We start from the raw sequence: 26,467 nt of genomic DNA on the forward strand, positions 1-26,467 counted from the left end.
GTTTTGTTTTGTAATATTTTTTCTTGCTTATTATTACTTAAGTGATTAGTTTTTTTTTTTTATTTTTATATTTTTTTTGTTATTCGTAGTTTTTTTATGGTCTTAAGTGGGTGAAAAATCTTTGCCAATTTTCATTCTTTTTATTAGGAATAGTGAGATAGAAGGAAGAAGATTGAAGGTTTCTCCTCGCTATTTCCTAACATCTGACTTGTGGAAAATCTTTCCGGATTTCGTCCTAAGTGTCACCGTCCTATCCTCCTGGACCACCTCGGCCTTGAACTTCGGCTTTTCCTTTGTCTTAATCTGTTTGTTCTTGATAAAGACTTTCTCACCTTCGTTATACTCGAGGGGTCGATGCCAAGGCTTGTTTATGTTCAATAAGGCCCCTTATATCTTCCCTGGTCTGTCGTTTGAAATCTGACAAACCCTGATAATTAATTCGGGAAGTACGATCGAAGAAAATATCCACCGGTTTCCTGTTTGTTACCGAGTGCACGGAATTGTTGTACCGATCTACCGTGATGGGTACCAATTCTGTGCTTTTGAAGGTGGGATATTCGGTTTTCAGGCATCGATAGATTTCTAGAAATGTGGAGTGGAATCTCTCCACCTGGCCGTTCACCTCGCTCTTCTGGGTTGGCGTATAGTAGAGTTCGATCTGCAGGGCTCTAAGGTAATTCAAAACAGTAGGACAGAGGAGACCTTTTTCATTATCAGAGACTATAACCCTAGGCACAGTGAAATAATGAATGGCCTCCATCAACCTTTCTCGCAGATGGATAGCCGATTTAGATTCCAGCGGGAAAAGTTTAGCAAATTTAGTAAATTTATCGATACAGCTCAAATAAATTTTTTTCTCTAGGGCGAATACATCAATGTGCAGTATTTCGCATGGATAGTTCGGGACGGGGGTTGGCTGCAGATCTGGTTTGTTAGGGTGGCGGTCGTATTTGAATGTTTTACAACATTCGCAAGCAGACACTTGAGCACGTATAGTACTGGCCATTCGTGGGAAGTAAAATTTTCCAGGAGTTGAATTCTTACCTCCGCTGGGCCCCTGTGGGCCCGGCGGTGTTCTTTCTCGATAACCTCGCAAATTTCTTCGCTGTCATTCAAATCCGACACTAACCTTTGTGTTATACGAATTTTATAACCATTAAAGTTAGTGGAGCAACAGGTCTGGAAATCCTGCAAGAGGTCGTCGGGAATTTTGACCCCATTGATAATTAGTGGCTTCAGGTATTCCTTCAAGAGAGTATTGAGTTTAATTCTCGTCTGAGAGTTGATAGGGATTGTGTGGCGGACATAACCAGCATGTGGTTGGTCACAACCGTATTCGGTCGCGTTTTCATCGAAGATCAGCTGATTTCTGTAAACGTTGATTGGGTTCTGGACGTGTTGTACCAGGTGTGAAGCGTCTTGAGGAGCGCTGTGTACTGTTGCAGAGTCGGACCCTAAGTGATTAATTTGTGTGGGGATACGTGAAAGCGCGTCTGCGACCAGATTTGATTTCCCTGGTTTATAAACCATTGTACAATTGTATTCCTCAATCCGGGACTTCCAGCGTTTTAATTTTGCATTGAAGTTCCGGTTGCCTAACGCAAATGTAAGGGGTTGATGGTCGGTGTAAATCCTGATGCAACCAGCGCCGTACAGGTAAGAACGAAGATTGTCTAGGGCCCACACTATTGCGACCATCTCTTTTTCATTAGTGGCATAACATTCTTCAGTTTTATTTAGCGATCGTGAAATAAAAGCTATTGGTCTATCTCTCCCTTCTTCCTCCTGTGAAAGAACGGCACCAATTGCGTAATTGGAGGCATCTGTCGTAAGATGAAAAGGATTGCTGAAGTTAGGAAACGCTAAAACTTCCGAAGAACAAAGAATGGCTTTCAAATCGGAGAAGGCCTGTAAAGCCTCTTCGTTTAATTCGATTGGGACCCTCTTTGATTGATTAGACTTAACCTTGGCGAACTCCCCGCGCGTAATATTAGTGAGCGGTTTCGCGACCTTTGCGTAATCTCGTATAAATTTTCGGTAATAGGAAGTCATGCCAAGGAAGCTTCTTAATTCCTTGACATTAGTAGGGGGATTCATTTATTTTATTGCGTCTACTTTATTCTGATCGGCCTTAATACCTTCTGAAGTAACCAAGAAATTCGACTTGAGTTGATAAGAATTTGGTTTTTTCTAGGTTAATCTGGAGTTTTGCCTCCTTAAGACTGTTAAAGACTAGACGCAAGTTCGCCCAGTGACTGTCGTAATCTTTGCTAAAAACGATGATGTCGTCTATATAGACATAGCAAATCTTACCAATGTGTTCCCGTAACACATCGTCAATCATGCGTTGAAAAATAGAAGGGGCATTCTTCAGCCCAAAAGGAAGGCGCAGGAATTCGTATTTCCCGTTTAGAGTGGAAAACGCAGTTTTCGGCGTATCAGATTCTTTTATATGAATCTGGTGAAATCCTGACGTTAAGTCAAGAGTAGTGAAGTATTAGCTTCACCCAAGCTGGCTAAAGTGGAATTTATATCCGGAATAGGATAAGTGTCTGATATTGTCACTGAATTCAGACGTTTAAAATCTATCACGAGGCGATATTGCTTTTCCCCGGTTGGTTTCGGTTTTTTGGGAACCATCCAAATGGGGGAATTATACGGACTTTTTGAGGGTCGAATTATGCCATCAGCTAAAAGTTCCGAGATACTTTTAGTATACACAGGGTCGTCAGTGGTAGTACGAATTTCGGCTCTTACACTCGTGTGGACTGCTTCGCCTGGTGAAAGTGGGTCACAAAGAGTCGAGTATGAGCTTAACAGAGAGTTAAGGGTACGTTTTATATCTTCTGGATGTTCGCAACCTAACAGGGAATGGACATTTAGAGATTTTTTCGCGAGGAGAGGTATTTTAATACCCGGGATACAATAAGACAGTCGTTCTTCCTATCAACCAAAGCTTTAATTTCCTTTAAAGTGTCGTCCCCGATAATTCCGTCAAAGGAATGCAAGCCGGGGAGAACAAAAAAGGTAGTTGGGGTGTTATTGCCAATTGGTTCAAAGAAATTGCCTACTAGGTGATGTGTGATTTTCACATTACCAGCAGCGGATTGGACATGGAAGGGGGTAGGAATGGGGGTACTCCCGGCGGAATTTTTGGGACTGATGAAGTTCTTATTCGCGCCGGTGTCTATAAGGAAGTGTAACTTAGCCCCATCCTTGGTTCCATACTCTAGGTGTGGGACGCTGGAGAGGCGTTCGTCATAAAATTCAAACCCCCTCGGATAACGTCTTCCGACTCTACATTTGAGTTCCCGTTGTCTAATTCATTTGGTTGATGCCCGGTTCCCTCGTTATTAAGACCTTGCTCAAAATAGGAAGATGGAGGAACGTATTGGCCGTTTCTTCCTTCTGTTTCAGCGAATAGAGTTGGCGTTGCCTCTATATGATAAAGTCGCTGTGCTTTTTGGAAGGGGTTAGCGTACCCAGTTGATGATCTTTTATGGCCGATGGAATCATTGCGAGGGGTACTGTATCCAGATTGATGCGATTGGCCCGATCGGTTAGACTCCATTTTTATGGCGGCGGGTTGTCGTGACCATCTTGGTGAAGACTGAGTACCTCTGGGTCCATGCTGACTCGATTGAACGTAGGGACTGTCTATCGGAGGTCTATTGTAGCCCTGATAGGTGCCGGGGAATCTAGGCTGATAGTGTTGCGAATGTTGTGCAAATTTGTTATTCCCCTGTGAGGGACCGGTGCCGGCCCCTGAAACAACATTTTGTAATTCAAGGCAAAAAGAATAGGCTTCTGGTAAAGTCCTTGGATTACGGACCAACAACCACTTTGAACAATCGCCGCTGACGCCTCTCATGAAGACGTCCAGCGCCTTGTCCCTATAAGTTTCGATAAGAGCACTCACGACGACAGGCTCTCTATTGCCATTCCTCAGGTTATTCAAAATCAAAGAGAATTGGCTATTTACTGCCATATAGAATTTTTCTAGGGTCTGGGTACCCTGATTAAGTTGACATAATTGGTGTTCCAGGGTACGAAGGTCCCTTTTATCAGCGTAGTTGAGGGAAAGGACGCGTTTGATTTCTTCCCAATCGTCGTCCTCTACGCCATAAGCTAATAACGCCGTGTCGGCATTACGCCTAATCTTGTGTCTGACGTGTAAAACGATGAACCTATACAGAGGCTTATTTTTTATGACTTGATAGTCATTTAGAATGGACTGCGCTCTATTAATCCACGAAATATAAGTCTCCGGTTGGCCCTCGAATATTTGTAACTCTTTGACGCAATCGGGTAAGGTTGAAGTTTCCCTCAATTCGTACTCGTTGCGGGCCCTAGTTAATGGTACCGCCTGAGTACCAACAGGATTCCTGTTCTCGAAATCCCCCTCTAGGGTAACTAACCTAGCGCTTAACTTCTTATTGTCTTCCGTAACTAAGTTAACAGCGGTGATCAAATTGTTCAACGTATCGTTGAATTTGGCGAGAGTTTCTTTAATTTCTTCCATTCTATAGGTTCGTAGGGAGGTGATACAAAAGGTAAAAAGGACGTGAAACCCGGATAAGTAAGAACTAGCGCGGGACTTTTATTTAAACGGTGGTCAAGTTGTCACCAATGTTTGGAAACAGGGAAGTAGCGAAGGGTTTTTTTTATTTTAAGAGTCTAAATGAGCTTCTCAATACTCGAGTTTCTATTTCGTTTTTATTAAATCTGTTGGCAAAGTTTTTCACTCACCGTTGTATATGATTTCCTTGTTTGTTCTTCGAACTTGTACTCTTACGTTTGAATTGATCTGTTAATGAAAGGAAAAGTTATTAGTAAGGTCGCATAAATTGCATATTTTTTATAATTTCTTCTTAAAAAGTCTTTCTTATGTTTGACGATGTTATCGTTATATCGTTTAGTATAGTTAACTTTACAGTGCAGTCTTAGCCTTTCCAGTAGACTGCCACTCACCACTTTATACTTGAATATCAAGTGTTATGTTATGAAATGGGGCCGCTCGCAAATAAATTGCCGCCGCGGTTTTCATTTATTGTTTTATAATGGTGTTTAACCATGACATTTTAACACTCGCGAATCAGCGAAAAGCTATACCGCCGCAGTGCGTAGTCGTTTTTCATTACGCGGAATCACTACAACTTGTATGCGCCCGTGGAAGATGTTTTTCGCATGTTGTCGCGCATCTCCACCGCAGCGGGTAGTTGTTTTATTATTTTATATTGCACTCCCGAATCTTCAATCTTTTTTATGTTTCGTTTTTCATTTTAATTTGTTTCCTTTTGTTTTGTTAGAACACTGCACACACATACACTGGTAAAGCCGGGCTTGCCGACTGTTCGGGCGCCAGTTAACGCCAGCCTCCTTATTGGCAGTCATAGTTGACTATATACTTTTACCTGTAGCAAAGTTCCATATTATTCTCGTCCTTTGATTATGTAGGAAGCAAGCTCGTATCCAAGATGCAGGGGAACCTAGGCCGTTATCCCTTCCCAAACAGAACACAAGTTCATTCGTCAATTATTACAATCTGGTTTATTGAGGTTCTATCTTGGAGTTCTACTTCTGATCGCTGTCGTTGCCAAATCGGGTCTGCCCCCATCGGGCGGCCAACCAACCTGGGTAACCGCCGGTGCTGGCATAAAGGTGCTTACGCTGCACACGCGCTATGCCGGTCGTCGGAGCGCTTTAGCAAGAGCGCTCGCATTGCATTTCTGCGTGAGAACGTTTACGTTGCACGAACTCACCGTCGATGTGCCGGCGTGAAAACGCTTACGCAGCATATGATCGCTGGCACTGCGCTCCCGTTGCTGCTTCCGTTGGTTGTACTGCGGTTGCGATCATGTTTGTCGCAAGGGTGAGGGGCGTCTGCGGGGCTCGGCTAAGGCAGGTTGTTTACTTTAGCCAGAACGGGTCATTGGCTCCGGGCGAGAGTAAGTCGTTAACTTATATAACCAAAACAAAACTAAAACTTAAAATTACTAAATTGCAATTATGTAGTCAGTGTAGAGCCTGGCTACCTGAGTTAAGGCTTGTCAACCGCTCGTGCCGATTGATTTGTCTATTTTGCCAATTACTCTTTCGATTCTTATCCGAATTCTAACATGGTAATTTAAAGCACTATAATGTAACGTAAACATTGACGACTACACTGAAAGAAATTAATATTGACATGACTTGCACCTACATATTTTCTCCTTTTAGCAATAGAAACCTTTTTCTTTCAATGATGCGTTTAAATAAATAAACCCCATAGAAAAGAGAAAAACACTAAATAGTTGTTAAGGATTATTGATTACTAAACAACTACAACATAAAAATAAAACCCACTCCACTTCAATGTTCTTTTGTTGGTAACAAACAAGAAAAATAAAAACTTGGCACAATAAGCCAAAAAAAAAAACAAAAAATTAATAAAAATGGTAACTATGGTTGGGAGGGTAATGATAGTGGGAGTGGAAATTAACATCTAAAACCACCCCGCCAGACTTACATCCAAATTCGTGCTTCCTTCTCTCACAATATAGTATAATTAAGTTTCGCTTGCTGTTAATTTTCTAGAAGAAGAAACTGAGACAGTGGAGTTGTTCGTTTCTTTTTGTCGCTGTTTCGTTCATACGAGGATCGTCTCATTGTGTTGTTCACACTATAAACTAATGCGTACACTTAATGAGTTCAATTCGGGTGTTTGAATCTAACTGACTCGCTACTGCGAGGGCATCGCCTTTTATTCATTCTTACATAGGTTCTTATCATCTAATTATATAATGCAGCGCTTGTAAGACGATGCAGTCTGCGTTGGTCAATGCAGATGAGATTTATCTTAAATCTATGTTTGTGGCCTATGACCGCGCTAATCACCTCCCGCGTGATCATATCTCTTGACACTTCGACAATAGACCACTGCAATCGTACTTATCTGTAGTTGCTACTTATGTTGTCCCGTGCCATGTTTATTGCAGCCCATAAATAGAACATATTTATAGTTTGTCTACTTATAATGTCTAAACACATCTTTAGACAGTGTAAATTCAGGAGGGACTCTATAATAAAACCTTTGGGTGTAGCAATCATCATCCACAGCAAAACAGGCTGGAGCGGAAGGCAGCCTCCACCAAGGCCGCGTGGCAAGAGCGACTAGCAGGGTGGCAGGAGGAGGAGGAGGCTCTGTGGGCACCACACCCACCGCCGTCGTTGCCGCAACCGCCATTAATGCAGCCACCGCTACCGCAGCCACAGACGCCGGTGCCGCAGCCGCAGCCACCGTTGCCGCCGACACCACCGCTGCCATCGCAGCCACCACCACTACCGACGCCGCAGCAACAGGGGCAGCCGACGCCGCAGCCGCCGACGCCGGCGCCACAACAACAAGAGCAGCCGAGGGCACCGCCGTTGTCGAAGCCACAGCCGCCGTTGCCGCCGCCGCCGGTGCAGCCACATCCACCACCACCACCACGCACACCGATACCGCCGCTAGCACCACCGCGCGCACCGACAAGTGGCCCCGGTGCAAGCGGCTACAGTCCTGGGGCGTGGACCAGGCCAGTAGTTGTCTCTCATTTATGCGTTGCCTCCGGATATAAATGACCATTATAATTATGATAATCGCTGTCAACGCTAGAGCCGAGTGTCCGCTTGCCGTGTGGAAAATCAAGTCATCAATGTGTACTTTGTTATTTTTCAGAGTCTTGATGCGCATTTAAAGATTTTGTAGTTCATTAGTGTTGTTGACAATCAAGTGCTTCAGCGGGACCACGTTCCATGTCTCCTTGTCATCTATAATTCGTAAACTGGGAAAGATAGACATTTCAGACGCTGTCGAAATTACTTTTTGAGGAGTAATTATGGTTGTATCCCCTAATATTGCATCCTGCAGGTAGTTGTATAATGCCTTGATTGGGCAGTCTTATAACTTGATGCTGTTCGTTGCTGTTCGTTCTTATATTAGCTGTTGTATTCCGAAACAGTCTAAATAGCCAACGGTTGGATCCACTTATCTCTTTGATGAACGAATTGCCTCGGAATTCCATCATTTCGCATGAGTGTGCCTTGCTTGGTTTCAATTGAGATATTTCGCAAGAGTGATCATCCGCGTTTTTCCATGCCCAATTATTTTCGCAAAGCCATGTTGTCGAATCCTCTTGTCTGCATTGGTTAATTTCCATTTCAGACATTAGGTGATATGCGTTTATGTCTGTATTGAACGCAAAATATTTAAAATTCAATTTCGGAATAAGCTTTGTTCCGTTTGTCCACAGTGGTATTGGGATTACTTCAAAGAGATCCGTTTCCTGATTGTTGTATATCGGCAATTTTGCTTCAATGAATAGGACATTATCCTGCAACATAGCTTGTGCCTTCATCAGTTTATAGATCAGTGGTAATTGTATAACTGAATTTCCACCCGGTAGCATTTGTTTTCGTCCTAATTTTTGCTTAACTTTTTCGAGCTCCTCCAGATTTTTGTTAGGCGCAATTAGTGTAGGATGAATTTTTCCTTCACTAATGTCCGTTACCATTGAGATCGCTGTTGCTTGTAGGCTTTCTGCTTCTTCAATCCAGTTTCGCACTTGATTTGATAACATAAGGAATTTAATTGACTCCTTATATACCAAAAAGTGCTCCTTCATGGTTTCTGCAATAATATTGACTTGTTGGGTCAGTTTTCCCAAATTCCGGTTCGCTTCTATCGTAGTTGCTCTTTCTAATTCTTCCGTGGCATTGATGACCGAGGTCTGATTGTCAACATATGCCATTAGATGTTTTTCGTTTTTTATGATCGTTTGCATATTTTCCTGTATTCTATTTGCATTTCCGATATCAAAGAACAGTATAAACCTTTTCTTTCGGTTGGTACGGTGCCGTAGTATTTTGTCTTTTTCTTTTATGTTGTCAATTTTTGTCCTTATTGTCGTGCCGAAGAAATCGCAGTAGTCCTTGAAGTCTCCCATTTTTTCGCAAACCAGGCGGGATTTTTCCAGGAAGTCCTCTGATTGTTTTATGACATCAAAATAGGCTTGCATGTCTTCTTTGGGAATTTCTTCCGAATTTTTTGTCGCAGTTGTAGCTTGCAACATCAATAAACAGCATAGCACAGTAGCTATGTTTCCAGTGCCATTCCTTTTGCCTTTTGGAACTCGCTGCCTAAGCTTCTTGTCCTTGCGTAGCTGCATTGACTCCGTTCTAGATGGCGTTGCAACTCCAGCTGGTTTTGCTTCGCTAACAGGACAGATCTTGTTTAGCGATCTTTTTACTTCGCCATCGCTTTTTTTAACCGTGTCTACCCGGACTTTATCATCTTGTTCTTTAGTCGTACTAATGTTTATAAGAACCAACTGTCCCTCCTTAAGATTTGGCTTTACTTGGCGCCATTTGGTTCGCTGTTGCAATGACACCAGATACTCCTCTTTCCATTTCTTCCAAAAATCACCTCTGATGCGTTGAATAAGCTTCCATCTATCCAAAGAGCTGATTGTCTTACTTTCGTCAAAATGTTCAGGAGCTCCAATTAGAGGTCTTCCCACCAGAAAATGACCCGGCGTTAATATTTCCTCACCATTGTTTTCGCTCCTTACAGTGACTAATGGGCGCGAGTTTAGTACTGCTTCGATTTGACATAGCAGCGATGCAAATTCTTCATATGTAAAGCTGTTTTCACCAATAACTCGTTTAAGGCGATACTTCACTGATTTTACACCGGCTTCCCATAAACCTCCCATGTGGGGGCTTCCCGGGGGGATAAAGTGCGTAGTCTATTCCAGTATTTTGAAACGAGTAATCAGCCGTTACTCGATAAACTGGTAAATTTCCCATCAGTTGACTGGACTTCTCTTGCTTGTATCGTATACATACAATACATTCCCTTAAATATTTCTTTAAGGAATTTTGTATGCCAAATATCCAGAACTCCCTCTGAATATAAGTTCTCATAATGTTAATTCCGCCATGCAGAGTTTCTTTATGAGAATCCTTTACAATTAACCAAGTCAAATGTGACTTATCCAGTATAATTGGATGTTTTACATTATACGGTATCATTGCGTTTTGTAGTCCTCCACCAACTTGAAGTACGCCATCACTATCCAAAAACGGATTTAACGACTGCAACTTACTCTTTGGGTCTAAAGGTCTTTTGTTTTTGAGTAGTCTGACTTCGAGTCCAAAATCTAGCTGTTGTTGTATCTTTACCACAGCAATCTTCGCTAGCTTTAATTCCTCCACCGTAAGATGTGACGGCTGTTGCGATTTTCCTCTCAGCTTTGTTATGAAGCGTAATACATACGCCATTACTCTAAGAAGTTTGTCGATCGATGAATACTTTGATAAAAGATGGTTTTGCCGATATTCGCATTTTATCAATGTGGATACCACAACCATTTCCGATTCCTTTTGAGTGGGCCAGTATTGTGCATCTATAGATAGCCAATTCGGCCCTCTCCACCAAATTTCACAGATTTTAAGAGCTTGCGGTGATATCCCTCTTCAAGCCACGTCTGCTGGATTTTCTTCCGATTTAACGTAATTCCATTTGACATTGGGAATTAGTTTATTGATATCTTCCACTCTAGTTCTGACGAACTTATCTTTGCTGCGCTTGTTCTGTATCCAAGCAATAGTAATTTGCGAATCTCTCCATGCATGCGTTGTAATCGAGTTGCTCCATATAGCCTGCACTTTCGCTAATAACTTTGCTAGTAAATGCGCAGCACATAATTCCAACTTTGGAATTTTTTTTCTGTTTTTTCTAGGATTTACTTTGCTTTTTGCTGCTAGCAAGGTAACTCTGCCGCCTACTTTTGTATACACAGCCGCTGCATATGCTTTCTCTGATGCATCGCAGAATCCATGTAGCTCCATAATACCTTTGGAGCATCCAGTCCACCGTGAAATGCTAATTTCTTCTAAATCTTATAGACCTTTAGCATATTCCATCCACCAGTTTGCTAAGTTGGATTCCAATTCAACGTCCCAAGTCATCGGTAACTTCCACAATTCCTGAATAAAACATTTGCCTTGAATCGTTACAGGTGCCAACCATCCTAGTGGGTTGAAAATTCTGGACAACTGTGATAACACTAACCGCTTTGTTATGCGTGTTAGCATTGGGTTTTCTGCCGAAAACGTAAATGTATCCTTCTTCGGATCCCATTGAAGTCCTAAGGTTTTGATCGATTCATTCTCCTCAATGCAGATTTTCTCCGTAGCACCGTCGTCCTGAATGTCGGCTAAAATACGTTCGTCATTTGCAACCCATTTTCGCAGATGCATGCCGGCCTTCTCCATCACTTATCTCAATTTCCTTTGAAGTTCATGGCACTCGTTGACTGTGTCTCCACCAGTTATGAGGTCATCCATATAAAAGTCGTCTCTTATTGTTTCTGCTAAGACGCTATCCTCTTAACAAAACCGATCTGCCAGCTCTCGTAGACATCGGACTGCTAAGAAAGGTGCTGCCGAGGTGCCATAAGTTACGGTTGTTAACTTAAACTCACTGATCGGCAATTTTGGATCATCCCTCCATAGGATATATTGGTATTCTTGGTCTTTCTCAGCAACCTTTATTTGGCGATACATTTTTTCAATGTCAGCTACCATAACATATTGCCACTTGCGCCATTTAATTAGAATATCGAATATATCCTTTTGAATCTTAGGACCAGCTATAATAACGTTATTTAGGCTTAGTCCATTTGTCGTCTTTGCGGATGCGTCAAAAACTACTCGTAGCTTCCAGGCCTGATGATTGCTTGATGGGGTAAGTAGTATTTACCTTGACCCGTTGTCTTTACAGATTCCATATGTCCCATCTTAAGGTATTCTTTCATGAATTCGTTGTATGCAGCCCAGTTCTTTGGGTTTCTTTGAAACTTCTTTTCCATTTGCATTTGCATTCATTCTCCTCAATGCAGATTTTCTCCGTAGCACCGTCGTCCTGAATGTCGGCTAAAATACGTTCGTCATTTGCAACCCATTTTCGCAGATGCATGCCGGCCTTCTCCATCACTTATCTCAATTTCCTTTGAAGTTCATGGCACTCGTTGACTGTGTCTCCACCAGTTATGAGGTCATCCATATAAAAGTCGTCTCTTATTGTTTCTGCTAAGACGCTATCCTCTTAACAAAACCGATCTGCCAGCTCTCGTAGACATCGGACTGCTAAGAAAGGTGCTGCCGAGGTGCCATAAGTTACGGTTGTTAACTTAAACTCACTGATCGGCAATTTTGGATCATCCCTCCATAGGATATATTGGTATTCTTGGTCTTTCTCAGCAACCTTTATTTGGCGATACATTTTTTCAATGTCAGCTACCATAACATATTGCCACTTGCGCCATTTAATTAGAATATCGAATATATCCTTTTGAATCTTAGGACCAGCTATAATAACGTCATTTAGGCTTAGTCCATTTGTCGTCTTTGCGGATGCGTCAAAAACTACTCGTAGCTTCCAGGCCTGATGATTGCTTGATGGGGTAAGTAGTATTTACCTTGACCCGTTGTCTTTACAGATTCCATATGTCCCATCTTAAGGTATTCTTTCATGAATTCGTTGTATGCAGCCCAGTTCTTTGGGTTTCTTTGAAACTTCTTTTCCATTTGCATAAGCCTTGCCATTGCCTGTTTGCGAGAGTCCCCCAGCTTTGCCTCTTGGTGGAATGGAATTGACACCACAAATCTGCCTTCCTCGTTGATGACAGTTGTTTCTTGGAATTTTCTTTTGCATTTTGCATTGTCTGTAATCGTCTCATCGGCTTCATCTTCCAATTCCCAAAAGCGATCCAGGTCCTTTAGATTTATTGTTGTAGGGGCACTTATAATTTTGTGCTTTGCTGCTCGAGTTATATTTCCGGACACAATCCATCCAAATTTGGTTTTTTGTCCCAAGATTCCATTCACGGGTTTTCTTTTCTCCATCATAATCAGGGGAAATAGATCCACACCTATCCCCATGTCAATTCTGCTTGGCTCGTTGAATCGCGGATCTGCTAGCCTGTAGCCCTTCCACTCTTTGTTGATATCAATATCAAATTTTTTGCTGGGAAGGGCTCTATGGAGTGTTGGTAAAATCAATGCTTCCGTTGATGCTTTGAAGCTGCTTGGAATTTTTGGTTTGATCGTCAGGTGGACACTATTTTTTGATAATTGAGTAGTCTGGGAGATACCTTCGACCTCTATAGTACTTCTTACTCTGGGAATCCTTAATATTTGTGCTGCTTCCTCTGAAATCAGCGTCTTCTGGGATCCACCGTCAATAAGCGCCCTCAACTCGTTGTAACCTCCAGCGTTGTTTTTCACCAAAACAACAGCTGTAGCCAATAGTGTGTCTTGGCCTTGCTTAAGGCTATTGCTGTTGATACTGCGTTTTGTGTCTTCATGAAGAAGGCTGTTGTGTCTTTTGGAGCATCGATTGCATGTAATTTCCTTTCTGCAGTCGATAGCATTATGCTTTCCAAAGCATCTAAAGCACATGCTGTTCTTTTGAACGAATTCTTTTCTTTTTTCGATTGATTGTGCTCTGAATTTGAGACACTTTATCATATCGTGGCCATCCTTAGAGCAAAAGGCACACGATTTAACTTGCACTTTTTTTGTAGCAAGCTGAGCGGTATTTTTGGTAATGGCATTTACTGAGTTGTATTGTTGCTCAATAAACTCTACATGCTGCAAGGCTTCTGGCGAAAGGCAGAATTTCAGCTAAAATTACGTCAGCAGAGCTTCCTATTTTTCCTTTTTGCTTTATGATGAAGTTGGTCGCAGTATCCAAAAACTTCCCTAAATTTTTCTCATCGTGGGGCAGCAAGCACTCCAGTTCCATTAATTTGTTGAAGTGTTGGGAGAATATTTTTCTGCTATTCTCATAGCGTTTGCAGATAAGCTCCCACGCTGCTGCATAGCTAGCCGCTGATCCCGTTATCAAATGGCTAACCACCATTTGAGCTTCTCCTTTTAAGCAGGCTCTTAAATATCCCAGCTTCCTTATGTTGCTGAGATCCTTCCTGCTGTCTATTAGTTCAGAGAACAGCTCGTAAAATGTTGGCCATTCCTTCGCATTTCCATTGAACGTTGGAAGGTCCACTTTTGGGAGTTCTGGCACATCGTAGTTGGAGCTTTTGCACTGTTCCAACTTCCTCTGAAGTACCATTTCTAGTGCGGCAACATCAGATTGCAGAATGTCTGCCTCATCTTGATCAAAGGCAGTTCTATCATACTTGTTTTCAAGCAGTTTCAGTGTGTCCGTCACGTTGGACCAATGACTTTTCATCATTGCCAGCTGCTTGACAAGTTCAATCTCACTTGAACTATCCAGGGTTTCGTATATTAGGCTTATCTGTTGCCTCACCCTGTCCGCTCTTCTGTCCACCAGTTGAACCAGATTATCAACTGGACTGGAGCTCCGAGCTGATGCGGAATCAAATAATTTTGATCCACTTGGTATATTTACCTCTTCAAGTGTTTCTACCTTTAATTGCGACTCCTTGTAGGCCTTGACAGCATCCATAGTTTTAATGAATATTTTGTCATTAAAATATTGATGATCGCCAACTCCCAATTTTACCAGCGCATTGTTGTTAGTAGTATATTGGTCTACCAATGCTTCTATTGCTGGTATAGATGCCTTGTCCTTGATGGCTTGCAGTATTTTGTTCTGCAGCACTCCTTGGTCTTGCATCAATTTCACAGATCTTTCCGACAACATCTTGGGAAAACAATCACTGTGACTTGTACTTTCTGCTTGTATTCTCGGGCGTGATCCGTTGGAGGATTTTTTGATTGGTCGGCCAGTTGACCTAGCTGTGCCTCGACTCACAGCTGATTGATCAGCCAAAGAAAAGCAAGAACACAATGTTTCACCTTATAGTCCTAGTACTTTAAGGCGTGGTCTTTTATTCTGTGTTTCTTACCACTGGTGGGGGAAACAACAGAATCACTCGAATAACCTTGCTCTTTTTACTTTAAGGCGCTGGTTTCTTCTTCTGTGTTTCTTACCACTGGTGGGGGAAAACAACAGAATTTCTCGAAGGACCTTGCTCTTTTTACTTTAAGGCGCTGGTTTTTTCTTCTGTGTTTCTTACCACTGGTGGGGGAAAACAACAGAATTTCTCGAAGGACCAAAATGTTCACACTATAAACTAATGCGTACACTTAATGAGTTCAATTCGGGTGTTTGAATCTAACTGACTTGCTACTGCGAGGGCATCGCCTTTTATTCATTCTTACATAGGTTCTTATCATCTAATTATATAATGCAGCGCTTGTAAGACGATGCAGTCTGCGTTGGTCAATGCAGATGAGATTTATCTTAAATCTATGTTTGTGGCCTATGACCGCGCTAATCACCTCCCGCGTGATCATATCTCTTGACACTTCGACAATAGACCACTGCAATCGTACTTATCTGTAGTTGCTACTTATGTTGTCCCGTGCCATGTTTATTGCAGCCCATAAATAGAACATATTTATAGTTTGTCTACTTATCATGTCTAAACACATCTTTAGACAGTGTAAATTCAGGAGGGACTCTATAATAAAACCTTTGGGTGTAGCAATCATCATCCACAGCAAAACAGGCTGGAGCGGAAGGCAGCCGCCACCAAGGCCGCGTGGCAAGAGCGACTAACAGGGTGGCAGGAGGAGGAGGAGGCACTGTGGGCACCACACCCACCACCGTCGTTGCCGCAACCGCCATTAATGCAGCCACGGTTACCGCTGCGACAGACGCCGGTGCCGCAGCCGCAGCCACCGTTGCCGCCGACACCACCGCTGCCATCGCAGCCACCACCACTACCGACGCCGCAGCAACAGGGGCAGCCGACGCCGCCGCCGGCGCCACAACAACAAGAGCAGCCGAAGGCACCGCCGTTGTCGAAGCCACAGCCGCCGTTGCCGCCGTTGCCGCCGGTGCAGCCACATCCACCACGCACACCGATACCGCCGCTAGCACCACCGCCACCGCGCGCACCGACACCGCCACCCCAGGATGAGGAGTGGCCCCGGTGCAAGCGGCTACAGTCCTGGGGCGTGGACCAGGCGCACGTCGCGCAGACGCTTCGCACGATCGGCATGGGCGGCCGCCGGTGGCACCAGCAGACGTTGACGTGGACTTGGGACGCACCAGCGGAGGACACGTCGGAGGTCCGCGGTCGGTTGGAGGCCGGTCGAGCAGCGAGCGCGCGATCCGCGAGTACGCGTCCAGACGAAGGACGAAAGCCCGGCGGAGAACCCGGAAAAGGGTCCGTGTGTGTGGCCCGTGCCGCCACCACCAAAACCGGCACGGCAGGAATCGTGCCCTGCGGCTCGACAGCCGCCGGAGCGACCCTGCCTGCAGGCAGGAGACGCTGAATGAGAAGCCGTGGAGGGAGCCCTAACGCGCGAAGTGGCCACCCTGGGTGGTCGATGAGGCCGAGACCCAGGCGGGCAGACGGCATAAGGACCGCTGGGACAAATTGTTCATGCTGGACGGCCAGCGGTTCCGCCTAAAGGTGCGTCGCGGCGGCGATCTAAGGGTATACATACCCCAATAAAGGATTTAAAACGAGATAATCACCGAGTTGATTGGGACAGGAGAGGGCGATGGGCACAACATAGCTGACTTGTAATAAAAAGAGGTGCGAAAACATCAGCAGCAGCCAAGGGCGGACGCGGGGCCAGGCACGCGCGCCAGCAAACGGAAGCGGGGCCAGGCACGCGGGCCGGCAAGTCGATGCCAGGCTGCCGCAGGCGCGGAAACGAGGAGGGCAAGCCCCGGAGCATGCAGGGGCATTCATCGAGTGGGTGGAGCTAAAAGCAAAGAGAGGATGAGTAAAGATGGCGATTTTTACACAAAAAGCCGCAAACTTACCTCCATTGTGCAGCAACACCAGAAACCACGTGCAAAGAAAATTGGGATAGGGGCGCTACGATAATAGCGGTCGATGGGCGGTCCATGCCACGTCGAGATGCTGAAAGACAGGGTCAGACGCCGGCTGCAATCAGGAAGGCGCAAGGATGTTCGAGATGCCAAGTCAAGAAGCTGAACGACGGGGTCTAATAGGCTGCCAGGCTGAGAACGAAGGGGGGAAATGTGAGGAGTCTTAAAACTCACCTCAAATCCGGGTGTAGGAAATCGGCATGGCAACAGCGAAAACGGCTGGAATGCGAGAAGGGTCAAGGGCGGTCAGGTCAAACTGTAAATAATGGACCTTGGACCCCGGCAAAGCGGAGAGACCGTGAACTAACGGTACCGCGCTGGACCTTGGACTCAAACCGGCCAAGGGCGCAAAGGTCGTACGGTAACCGTATGGTCTTGGTACAAGCACAAAGACGACACACCGTAAACTAACGGTACCGCGCTGGACCTTGGACTCGAACCAGCCAAAGGGGCAAAGGTCGTACGGTAACGGTATGGTCTTGGTACAAGCACAAAGAGGACACACCGTGAACTAACGGGACATAAGTTGGACCGTGTACCCGAGTGAGCCATGCGCAAAAAGGGAAATAACGGGATTCCCGCGGGACAGTCAGTTAGGAAAGTGCCATACAGACAGACAGTCAGTAAAGAAAATACCCGCAGAGTATCAGTCGATCAGCATAGTGAACAAGAATAGTGAACAAGTGAAGTACGCGGAACAAAACCCGGAACAAGTTAAAGTACAAGCGAGCGCCGAAGAGGATCTCCGCAAGCAAGAACAAGCCAAGGACAAGTAAGCACCAGGACCTGGCGTGGTCAGAAAGGTGGTTAGGGGAGAAGCTCTAGCTGATCTCACGGACGATACACCCTGCCCCATAACATCCTAAGCCCCGGCCGAGCCCGCAGGTTGGTCCTTTGGTAAGGGCAACAAGTACCTGGCTTACGCAAGAAGGGACTGTGGAGACTTTGGAGTCGACAACGGTGGTTCGGGGAGAACCTCTACGTGATCTCACGGACGATACACCCTGTCCCCATAACATCCAAAGCCCCAGTCGAGCCGGCACGGGTACGCCGTCGAGAGCGACGCGGGACCAGCGAATAAGAACAACGAAGGAGCGACGACGCGCATCCGAAGGCGAGGATCACAGAATTATCTTTATCAAGCGTCACTGAATAAAGGTGGTTTAAATCTGAAACTCTGACTTCTCTTTGGTCGAACAATCACACAAATCATAAATTGGTGGGACGAACAAACAAACTCTCTGAGCTAGCCGTTGCAATTCGTAGCGAGTAGAAACTATATACAGCCAGGGACGGCAAGCACTCAGTGGTAGTAGAGTGTTTGAGTTATTTCCAGAGTCACATATGCGAAAGTTGTTAGACGTCGACAAAGGCCACATTAGAAGTTTATTGTCCGTATTGAAACTACATCATAGTCATTAATACACAAACTCAGAACAAAACAAGAGAGAACGCTATAGTCGAGTTCCCCGACTATCTGATACCCGTTACTCAGCTAGTGTAAGTGCGAAGGCCAGTTTTTGGCGGTTTGTGGGCGTTAATGAAAAAATATTAAAACATTTTTCAAAAGTGTGGGCGTGGCAGTTTTGGGCGGTTTGTGGGCGTTAGAGTGGGCGTGGCAGCATGATTCGACAAACTTGCGCTGCGTCTATGTCCCTGGAGTCTGTATGCCTAATCTCAACTTTCTAGCTTTTGTAGTTCCTGAGATCTCGACGTTCATACGGACAGACAGACGGACAGACGGACATGGCCAAATCGACTCGGCTATTGATCCTGATCAAGAATATATATACTTTATATGGTCGGAAACGCTTCCTTCTGCCTGTTACATACTTTTCAACGAATCTAGTATACCCTTTTACTCTACGAGTAACGGGTATAATTAACGAATTAACAGAAGCAGTTAACAAGATCATTGTTAATGCGTAAAATTAAGTCGACATAAGACTATTTTTATACGCAGATACAGATACACGCCTTTGGGGGCCGTGTCTGGTTCCCATTGGTTTCCCGGTATGGGGAGATATGCTGTTTTTGCTAGTGTCAGCATTTGCTCGAGAAACTTACTCCAGCAAAGGCAGTATTTTTTGTTGGTTGTCTAGCCTTAAGGGCAGACTTCACTAACTGAAAAATTCTATCTGGCCAAAGGCCAAAGACATTAGAATAACACATTTGGCGACGGCTAAAATGATATGATCTAATAATATAATTTTTAAAAATTGATGTCGTGACCACTATATGTGGTCATGTGCCACTATATGCGTACAAGAGAGCTGCTGGTTCTAGAGCTCTCCGCTCTCTGGCTTTTGAACAAAAATTCGAAAGAGCCCGGAGCCAGCACAAAAAAATCGTGTCCAAAAAAATCGTATGGCGTTACGCATCTTGTTCTAAGAAAAAAGTAAATAAAATCGCTTAAATTCGCTACCACAGAAATTGTTTTTTTTACATTTGCAAGAAGGGATAAAGAAGTCTTATTACCTCAACATTTTGGTGACCTCTACGTGATTTATATAAGTTAATCCGAATGAAGTTAATTCGATTTTTTAATAGTTTTTATTGGACAGAAGTCCGTGTTTATTTTTTAGCAAAATTGAACTAAAGCTATTTTACAATTTGGGTGTTATTTATACCTCCCAGCACCGTCGCTGCCTCTGTTGGCGTCGGTGCTGGCTCCGTCGCTGCCTCTGCCCTCGTTGCTCCCACGGAAGCTCTCCAGACGCTGAGCTTCGCATTTCGAGGCCAATGCAGGTGCACGGCCGGATGCGCGTGCAAGCTTTCTGCATTTGCCCTCGTCGCTCCCACAGAAACGCTGATCCCGCGCTACTGCAGGTGCATGGCCGGATCCGTTTGCGATCTTTCGCAATTCGGTGCTGTGAGTTCTTTTGTTGTTAACTCTTCCACCTTTAAAATCGAGTGTCCCCACTCGTTGCGGTCGTTGATCTGGGTGTCATCATTGGTTTGGTTTAAGTGAAATCTAGCAACCCTCCTAATCAAGACGCGGATCGTTATTATGACGATTCCGATGATTATAACGCAGCCCATTAAGATGTCGGCTGTGTGGGAGGTGGTTTCTAATAGCTCCAAGGCTTCAGTGTTATTGGTGTTGAGTTCTTTAATTAGTTCCAGTGAAAGTTTCTCTTCTATGCCTTTGATTGTCATTTTAGTTTGCAGAATAGCCGGCATTGGCTGGTGGTGTATGGCGTACTGGTTTGTGAAGATTTGTTCCTCAATTTCTATGGTAGTATTGCTGAAGTTGATGATAAACGACCCATTCAGTGTCGACGTTGTTCCGTTGACCGAAATATTGCCGCTGAATTTATTGAGTAGGACAACTCCGGGTGCGATTTCCTCGATCGTGGGGATGTGTTGATTGTTGACTCTAGTGCAGGTGGCAGGGCGACTTTTTAAGAGATTTGGTAGGCAGGTTGAGTTACTAATGTCTATTATATTTCTATGTTTACAAATTGTTATTTCATTATAGCTATTACATTTTGTGGTTTTTGCGAATATTTTTTCATTACATTTAATTAAATTTTCGGTTTCTATCTTGTTGACATATTGACCAATTTTTATTGGTTTTATTAGAATATCTTCGCATAGTTTGGTATCGGTTACAGGGATTTTTACGATATAAATTAGCATTGGACCATTACTTGCGATATTTACCTCAGCTATGTGCATGGCTTCTTCCAAATTTATATAGGGTAGCTGATCCTGATCTAGTATTTTTTTGATTTCATTAATTTCCTGATCTCCTAATATTTGGGGTTACTAATATCTGCTTTGGCCCACTGTATGGCCTGGTTGAGATTAAGAATCTCCTCCTTAAGCATTTGGATTTGGAACATAAGGGTGGTACTGGTGTCTCTCTGAACGTCCCTTTGGTATCCTAAGCTGTTCATTAAATTCCTGTTGCCGAAGTGATCTTGTTTATCTTGTCTAGGATTAATCTATTGAGGATAACCTGATTATTGTTGTTGGTTAGGGCTGAGTTTATTTTTTCCTGAATAATTTCGAAATCCCTGCAGTCCGGGGATCCGGCAAGCCACTTCCAGGCGCTACCTATTAGATCTATATGTCTTTTCCTTATACTCCTGACTTTCAAGCTATTGATTAAATTTTTCGAAATTTTAATTTCCTCCATTATGAAGGGTAGAATCGGGTCGTGCGTTTTTAAGTTTAACAGGGTTGTGTGGTTAATTTTGTCAATTGCATTTTCGTATTCCTCAATATTAATAACATGGATTAACCTAAAGGTCCCAATTTGGACCTTTGCCAGTCCCGTAGTCAGTGTTACGATGTCTGAGTTCGTATAGTCCGTTATTCGTAAGTCCGTAGCAGCGCATATAGTGAATAGGGCCCTGTGAATGGAGTTTTAATTTCGAATGAGTTTTTTGTAAATGATTCTCCCACTTTCTACTAGTACTGTCGTGTTTCTGTCTTCTTTGACAATTTCTTTTTTGTATCTGGCTGACAACTTGGTTCCTAATCTTTTATTGTTTTGTACGAATATCTCCTGTCCAGGATAATATTTTTTTATCTGATCTCTACTTTTGTTATGGTGGGCTAAATCTTTTTCCTGCGTGAGCCTAATCTTGTCTGTAACTTTCTGTCTTTCCGTCTGGAGTAGTTTAGGGTCAAGTGATACTTTTCTGCCAAAGAATAAATCGACCGGTTTTCTGTTTGTGGTTGAGTGTATTGAATAATTGTATTTAGCAACTGATCTCTCTATAAGGTCATTTAGGGAATTGTGCAATTTCTCGATTTTTTGGCATCTAATAATTTCTGAAAGAGTGGAATGAAAACGTTCGATCTGACCGTTGGCTGAACTGTTGTAAGGTGGTGCTTTATAGACCTTTATATTGAACTGGTCTTGCAGCATCCGCATTATGGGCCCTGATCCAAGGGATTTTTCGTTATCTATTATCACTATTTCTGGGATACCGAAGTTTATTAATGTTTCTTTCAGTGGTTGTTTAATGTCTTGGGTTGCTCGTGAATTAACTATTTTAGCCTGTGCGAATTTTGAGAATTTATCTATTGCTGTGAGTACTACTTGTTTACATGTGAGGTAGAAGTCTACGTGAATAATTTGTCCTGGGTATTGTGGTATTGGTGTGCTTTGTAGCTCTGGCTTATTTGGGTGTCTTTCATATTTTTGTTCCTTGCATGTCTGACATTCCTTCGTTATTTTTATGATTTTCGCCCTCATTTGTGGAAAATATACTTTTTCTAACAGCTGCTGTCTGTTTTCGCTGCTATTGCGGTGTGCTCTTCTATGTTCTGTTATAATGGCGTTTTCTTGGTCGGTTTCGTCTGTCAGATCTGTAACTATTTTATTAGAAAATCTAGTTTTGTAATTATTAAAAAGTGGATAAATTTCTTGAAGTTTCCCAAGTGTTTTCTCATCGGTATAGATTCCATTTATGACGGACGGATTTAGCCTTTCTTTTAGAATTTGTAATAAATTTTCTGAATTGAATATGGGTTCTGTAATAATGTGTCTGTGATATGTTGGAAAAACAATTTCAAATTTGTAGGATTTTACTCCCGAAAATAGCAGTATTTGATTCTTAAAAACATTTATTGGTTCTTCCGCCATAGGTATTAATTTTTCGGGAGAACTGGAACTACTGTGCACGGTTTCCGTCATTGCATTTAGTTCTCCATGCGTTTGCAAGGGAGGTCTACTCAATGCGTCGGCAACCACGTTTGCCTTGCCAGGTTTGTGCAAAAGTTCGTGGGTGTATTCTTCTAAAATTGCTTTCCATCTTTTCATTTGGTCGTTACGGCTTTTTGGATTAGTTGGGTGTGTGAGGGACTCATGATCTGTGAATATTTTTATTTTGGTTGGACCATACAAAAAATTTCGAAGGGTTTGTATTGACCAAATTATTGCCAACATTTCTTTTTTGTTCGGTGCGTAACTTTCTTCTGCCTTGCTTAAGGTTCTAGAAATAAACATTATTGGTTTGTCTTCCTGAGCTAATACGGCTCCTATGGCATAATCTGAAGCATCTGTGGTCAATTGGAATTCTTTACTATAATCTGGATAAGCCAGCATGACTTCTTCGGAAGCGAGAGTTTGTATTAGCTTATTAAATGCTTCCCTAGCGTTTTCTTCGAGGTAGATTGGCGTTCTGCTTGAGGCATTTTTTGAAATACGGCCTCGGCCCTCTTCCCCTCTTAGAAGGGCTGTAAGGGGCTTTGCGAGCTTCGCATAATCTTTGATAAAGCGACGGTAAAACCCTGACAGTCCTAAAAAGGAACGAAGATCTTTGAGGGTTTTTGGCTCGGGGAATTCTACGATGGCCCTGACTTTTTCGGGATTCTTTTTTATTCCGGTATCGGCCACTAAAAACCCTAAGAATTCGACTTCTTTTCTGAAGAATTCGCATTTGTCAAGCTGAATTCGCATGTTTGCTTCTTCCAGAATATTAAATATTAACTCGATGTCTTTTAAATGGTTTTCTTCATTTTTGCTAAAGATGATGATATCATCGATGTATACGAAACACCTAACTCCTATGTGTTCTCTAAGGATATCGTCCAGCGTCCGTTGAAAAATTGAAGGGGCGTTTTTGAGGCCAAACGGTAGTCTGGTGAACTCGTATTTTCCCTGGTTAACTGAAAATGCTGTTTTTTCTATATCGGATTTCCTTAGTGGAATTTGGTGAAAGCCGCTTTTAAGGTCAATGACTGAGAAAAACTTATTCTGTCCTAATTGTGCAAGTACATTGTTAATGTCCGGTATAGGGTATCTGTCTGGAATCGTAACCATGTTTAGTTTCCTATAGTCGATTACCATTCTGTGCTTTCTCTGTCCAGATGCGTCCATTTTTTTCGGGACGATCCATATTGGGGAGTTGTATGGGGACCGTGAAGGTCTAATTATGTCGTTTGCGAGTAGCTCTTGTATTTGTTTTTCTACTTCTGGTCTGAGAGCCTCTGGGTATGGGTAATGTCTTGAGTATATTGGGCTATCGTTTGTACTTCTTATAGTGGCTTCTACTTTTGTCGTGTATGTCAGTTTTTCGTCCGGGTCTCCAAAGAGATTTTTAAATTTTGAGCAAATAGTCCTTAAATGTTTCTTTTGAGTCTCTGTAGCGTGTTCTACTTGGGTATCTAATTTGTTGACTTCGTGTGAGGTTTTCTGCTTTATTTTAATTCGTCTTTTGTTCTGTATTGAAATATACCCTTTCTGCAAATTAATTTGGGCTTTTACTTCGCGCAGTGTATCGTTTCCGATAATGGCGTCGAAGCTCGTTAAGGAGGGTAGTAGATAAAATTTTATATAAGTGTCTTTTAGGTTGAAAGGATTGGCGATTGTATGGTGCGTTATCGGAACTTGTCCGCCCACAGAGTTAACGAAAAAAGGTTTATTGTTTTTGATTGGTTTCTTAACTAATCTGGGTTGAATATAGTTTTTGTTCGATCCGGTGTCTATCAGAATTTTTATCATCTCTCCATTACCTGCCTTAGATTGGAAGTAGGGTAACGAAGAGGGTTCTACTCTAAAAAATGTAATTCAGTATATTCTGTCTCCTCTGGTTCCTGTTCGAAATCTGGGGTTTGTGAATAGTATTCGTTAAGTGTCGCTTCGTCAGTGTCTGTTGGATCGTCAATGTATTCTGTAGCTTGTTCGCTAGTGGTTTCTAGATGGAAATTTCTCTGTCTTTTGTCTGGCAGTCCGGTTAGTCCGTGTGGTGGTGGTCTTTTTTCCTGTTGTCCAAATTTGGGTCTATTCATGTAATTTACTTGTTTAGTTTGCATACTTTTATCTACGTCCATAGGCTCTGGCCTAGGTTGTGGCTTTGGGGCCGATGGTCTTGGTGGCTGTGTTGGTGGGTTGCCAGAATATTGTTGGTAATGTGCACCATATTGTTGCTGTGGCACATAATTATTTGCTTTAGGGGTCTGTGGAACATGAGCCAAGTGTGGAATGAATGGTTGTCGACCTGTGTTTGAAAATTGTTGAACGGATTTCCTTGGTAGGTGTGGTCCTCTATTAGGGCCTTCGAATTTTCTTGAATGTGTTTGGCTATTTGCGTAATTAGTTCTAAAATTTTGGTTTTCTAATTTCTCACATTGCTGAAGTGCTGAGGGGAGATCCGCGGGCTCTTTGGTACCCAACAGTCTGGGCAAGTCGCCGTTCAGGCCTCTAATGAAGGTGTCGAGTGCCTTGTCCCTGTAGGATTTGGCAAATAGATCTATTGATTCCTTTCCCATTTCCATACAAGTAATCTTGTTCAAAATAAGGGATAGGTGGGTGTAAACTTGTTGGTAGAATTCTGATGTGGTTTGATTTCCCTGTACTAACGAGGTCATTTGGTATTCTAGTGTGGTCACATCGCGCTTGTCCGCGTAGTGTGCTGTCAAACATTTCGAGATAGCTATCCAATTTAGTGGGGTGTTGTAAGATTCTAGTACTGAGTCTGCGTTGCCTACGATTTTGTTCCTAATAATATTGAGAATTCCGTAGTATTTGGGTGTTCCTGCTAATGACGAATATATTTTTAATACCCTCTCCACGCTTTTCCTCCATGAACTAAATTCTCCGGCTTGGCCAGAAAATTCCCTTAAACCCTTAACTATATCTGGGACTCGCTCTAATTCCATCATATTTGCATTGTTGATATCGACTGCCTGATCGAGTAGTGGTGCAGTGTTTGAGTTTAGTCTTTGGTTCAAAAGCCTCTCTACTATTTCTTGAATTTGTCCCTGCATTTGGGCTACATTAAGGGCTTGGTTTACTTCGGGGGCTGTGTTATTATTAAGTAGGGCAGGCCTAATTAGGTTGTTTGGATTCGCCATGATTATTTATGCGATATTTGTTTTCGGAATTAAACAATTTTTATATTTTAATATTTTTTTCTTGTGTTTTTGGAATTACAAATTTTATATTTGCACAGTATTTTTTGTGTAGATTTTGTGTGTTTTCGAAAAATAAAAAATTTTTTATCTTTTCACAGTATTTCACGTATGGGTATTGTATGTTTTTCAAATAATTTTTTGTTTGAATTAAAGATTTTATATTTTCACAGTATTTCTTGTACGGATTTGTTATGTTTTCAGACTAAAAAATTTTTTATCTTTGCACAGTGTTTCACGTATAGATTTTGTGTGTTTTTTTTTTTAAAAATGTTTTTTTTTCTTAACTAACTTACATTATGAAATACATCCTGAACCGGTTAGTGGGTAGTCTTCCTGTTTGCTCGTGGGCTACTTGGGTACCGTCTTAACTCCTCCGTCCAGTTGGCTGAGGCGATCGCCTTCAGTCTGATGTAAGTGAGTTCTTTTTTTTTTGCAGGAGCCGTCCAGCGGTGATCTTGGCACGTCAGTGCTCTTACGGATTTATCCAGATTTATCCGCGAACCGGGGCAGCCTGTGGGGTGCTCTTATAGGTTTGCGTTTTCGCGTATCGTAACCGGGGCAGCCTGTGGGGTGCACTTACAGGATTTACGTTTACACCGAAGGATTTTTTACCGCGTCCGGACCCTTTAACGTTGGGCGCCAGTTAATCCGAATGAAGTTAATTCGATT

General features: G+C 43.0%; 1 protein-coding gene across 1 annotated transcript; it reads left to right on the forward strand.

Moving 5' to 3' along the window:
* The first annotated feature begins 1,314 nt into the window (after positions 1-1,314).
* LOC122319681 (vegetative cell wall protein gp1-like) lies at positions 1,315-16,356 on the forward strand. Its single transcript, XM_043207274.1, has 3 exons — positions 1,315-1,407; positions 7,099-7,427; positions 15,561-16,356. The coding sequence occupies exons 1-3, from the start codon at positions 1,315-1,317 to the stop codon at positions 16,354-16,356; spliced, it is 1,218 nt and encodes a 405-aa protein (XP_043063209.1).
* Positions 16,357-26,467: the final 10,111 nt, after the last annotated feature.

This window comes from Drosophila yakuba, unplaced genomic scaffold (genome assembly GCF_016746365.2).
Source record: "Drosophila yakuba strain Tai18E2 unplaced genomic scaffold, Prin_Dyak_Tai18E2_2.1 Segkk5_quiver_pilon_scaf, whole genome shotgun sequence".
In the NCBI taxonomy this organism is placed as follows: domain Eukaryota; kingdom Metazoa; phylum Arthropoda; class Insecta; order Diptera; family Drosophilidae; genus Drosophila; species Drosophila yakuba.

What these genes read in the sequence shown, in the direction of transcription:
- LOC122319681 (XM_043207274.1), top strand. Translation starts at nt 1,315, where the DNA reads ATGTGGTTGGTCACAACCGTATTCGGTCGCGTTTTCATCGAAGATCAG. An exon ending in TTCTGGACGTGTTGTACCAG is followed by an intron (nt 1,408 to 7,098) that starts GTGTGAAGCGTC and finishes CATCATCCACAG; the next exon opens with CAAAACAGGCTGGAGCGGAA. An exon ending in TTGTCGAAGCCACAGCCGCC is followed by an intron (nt 7,428 to 15,560) that starts GTTGCCGCCGCC and finishes CTTTGGGTGTAG; the next exon opens with CAATCATCATCCACAGCAAA.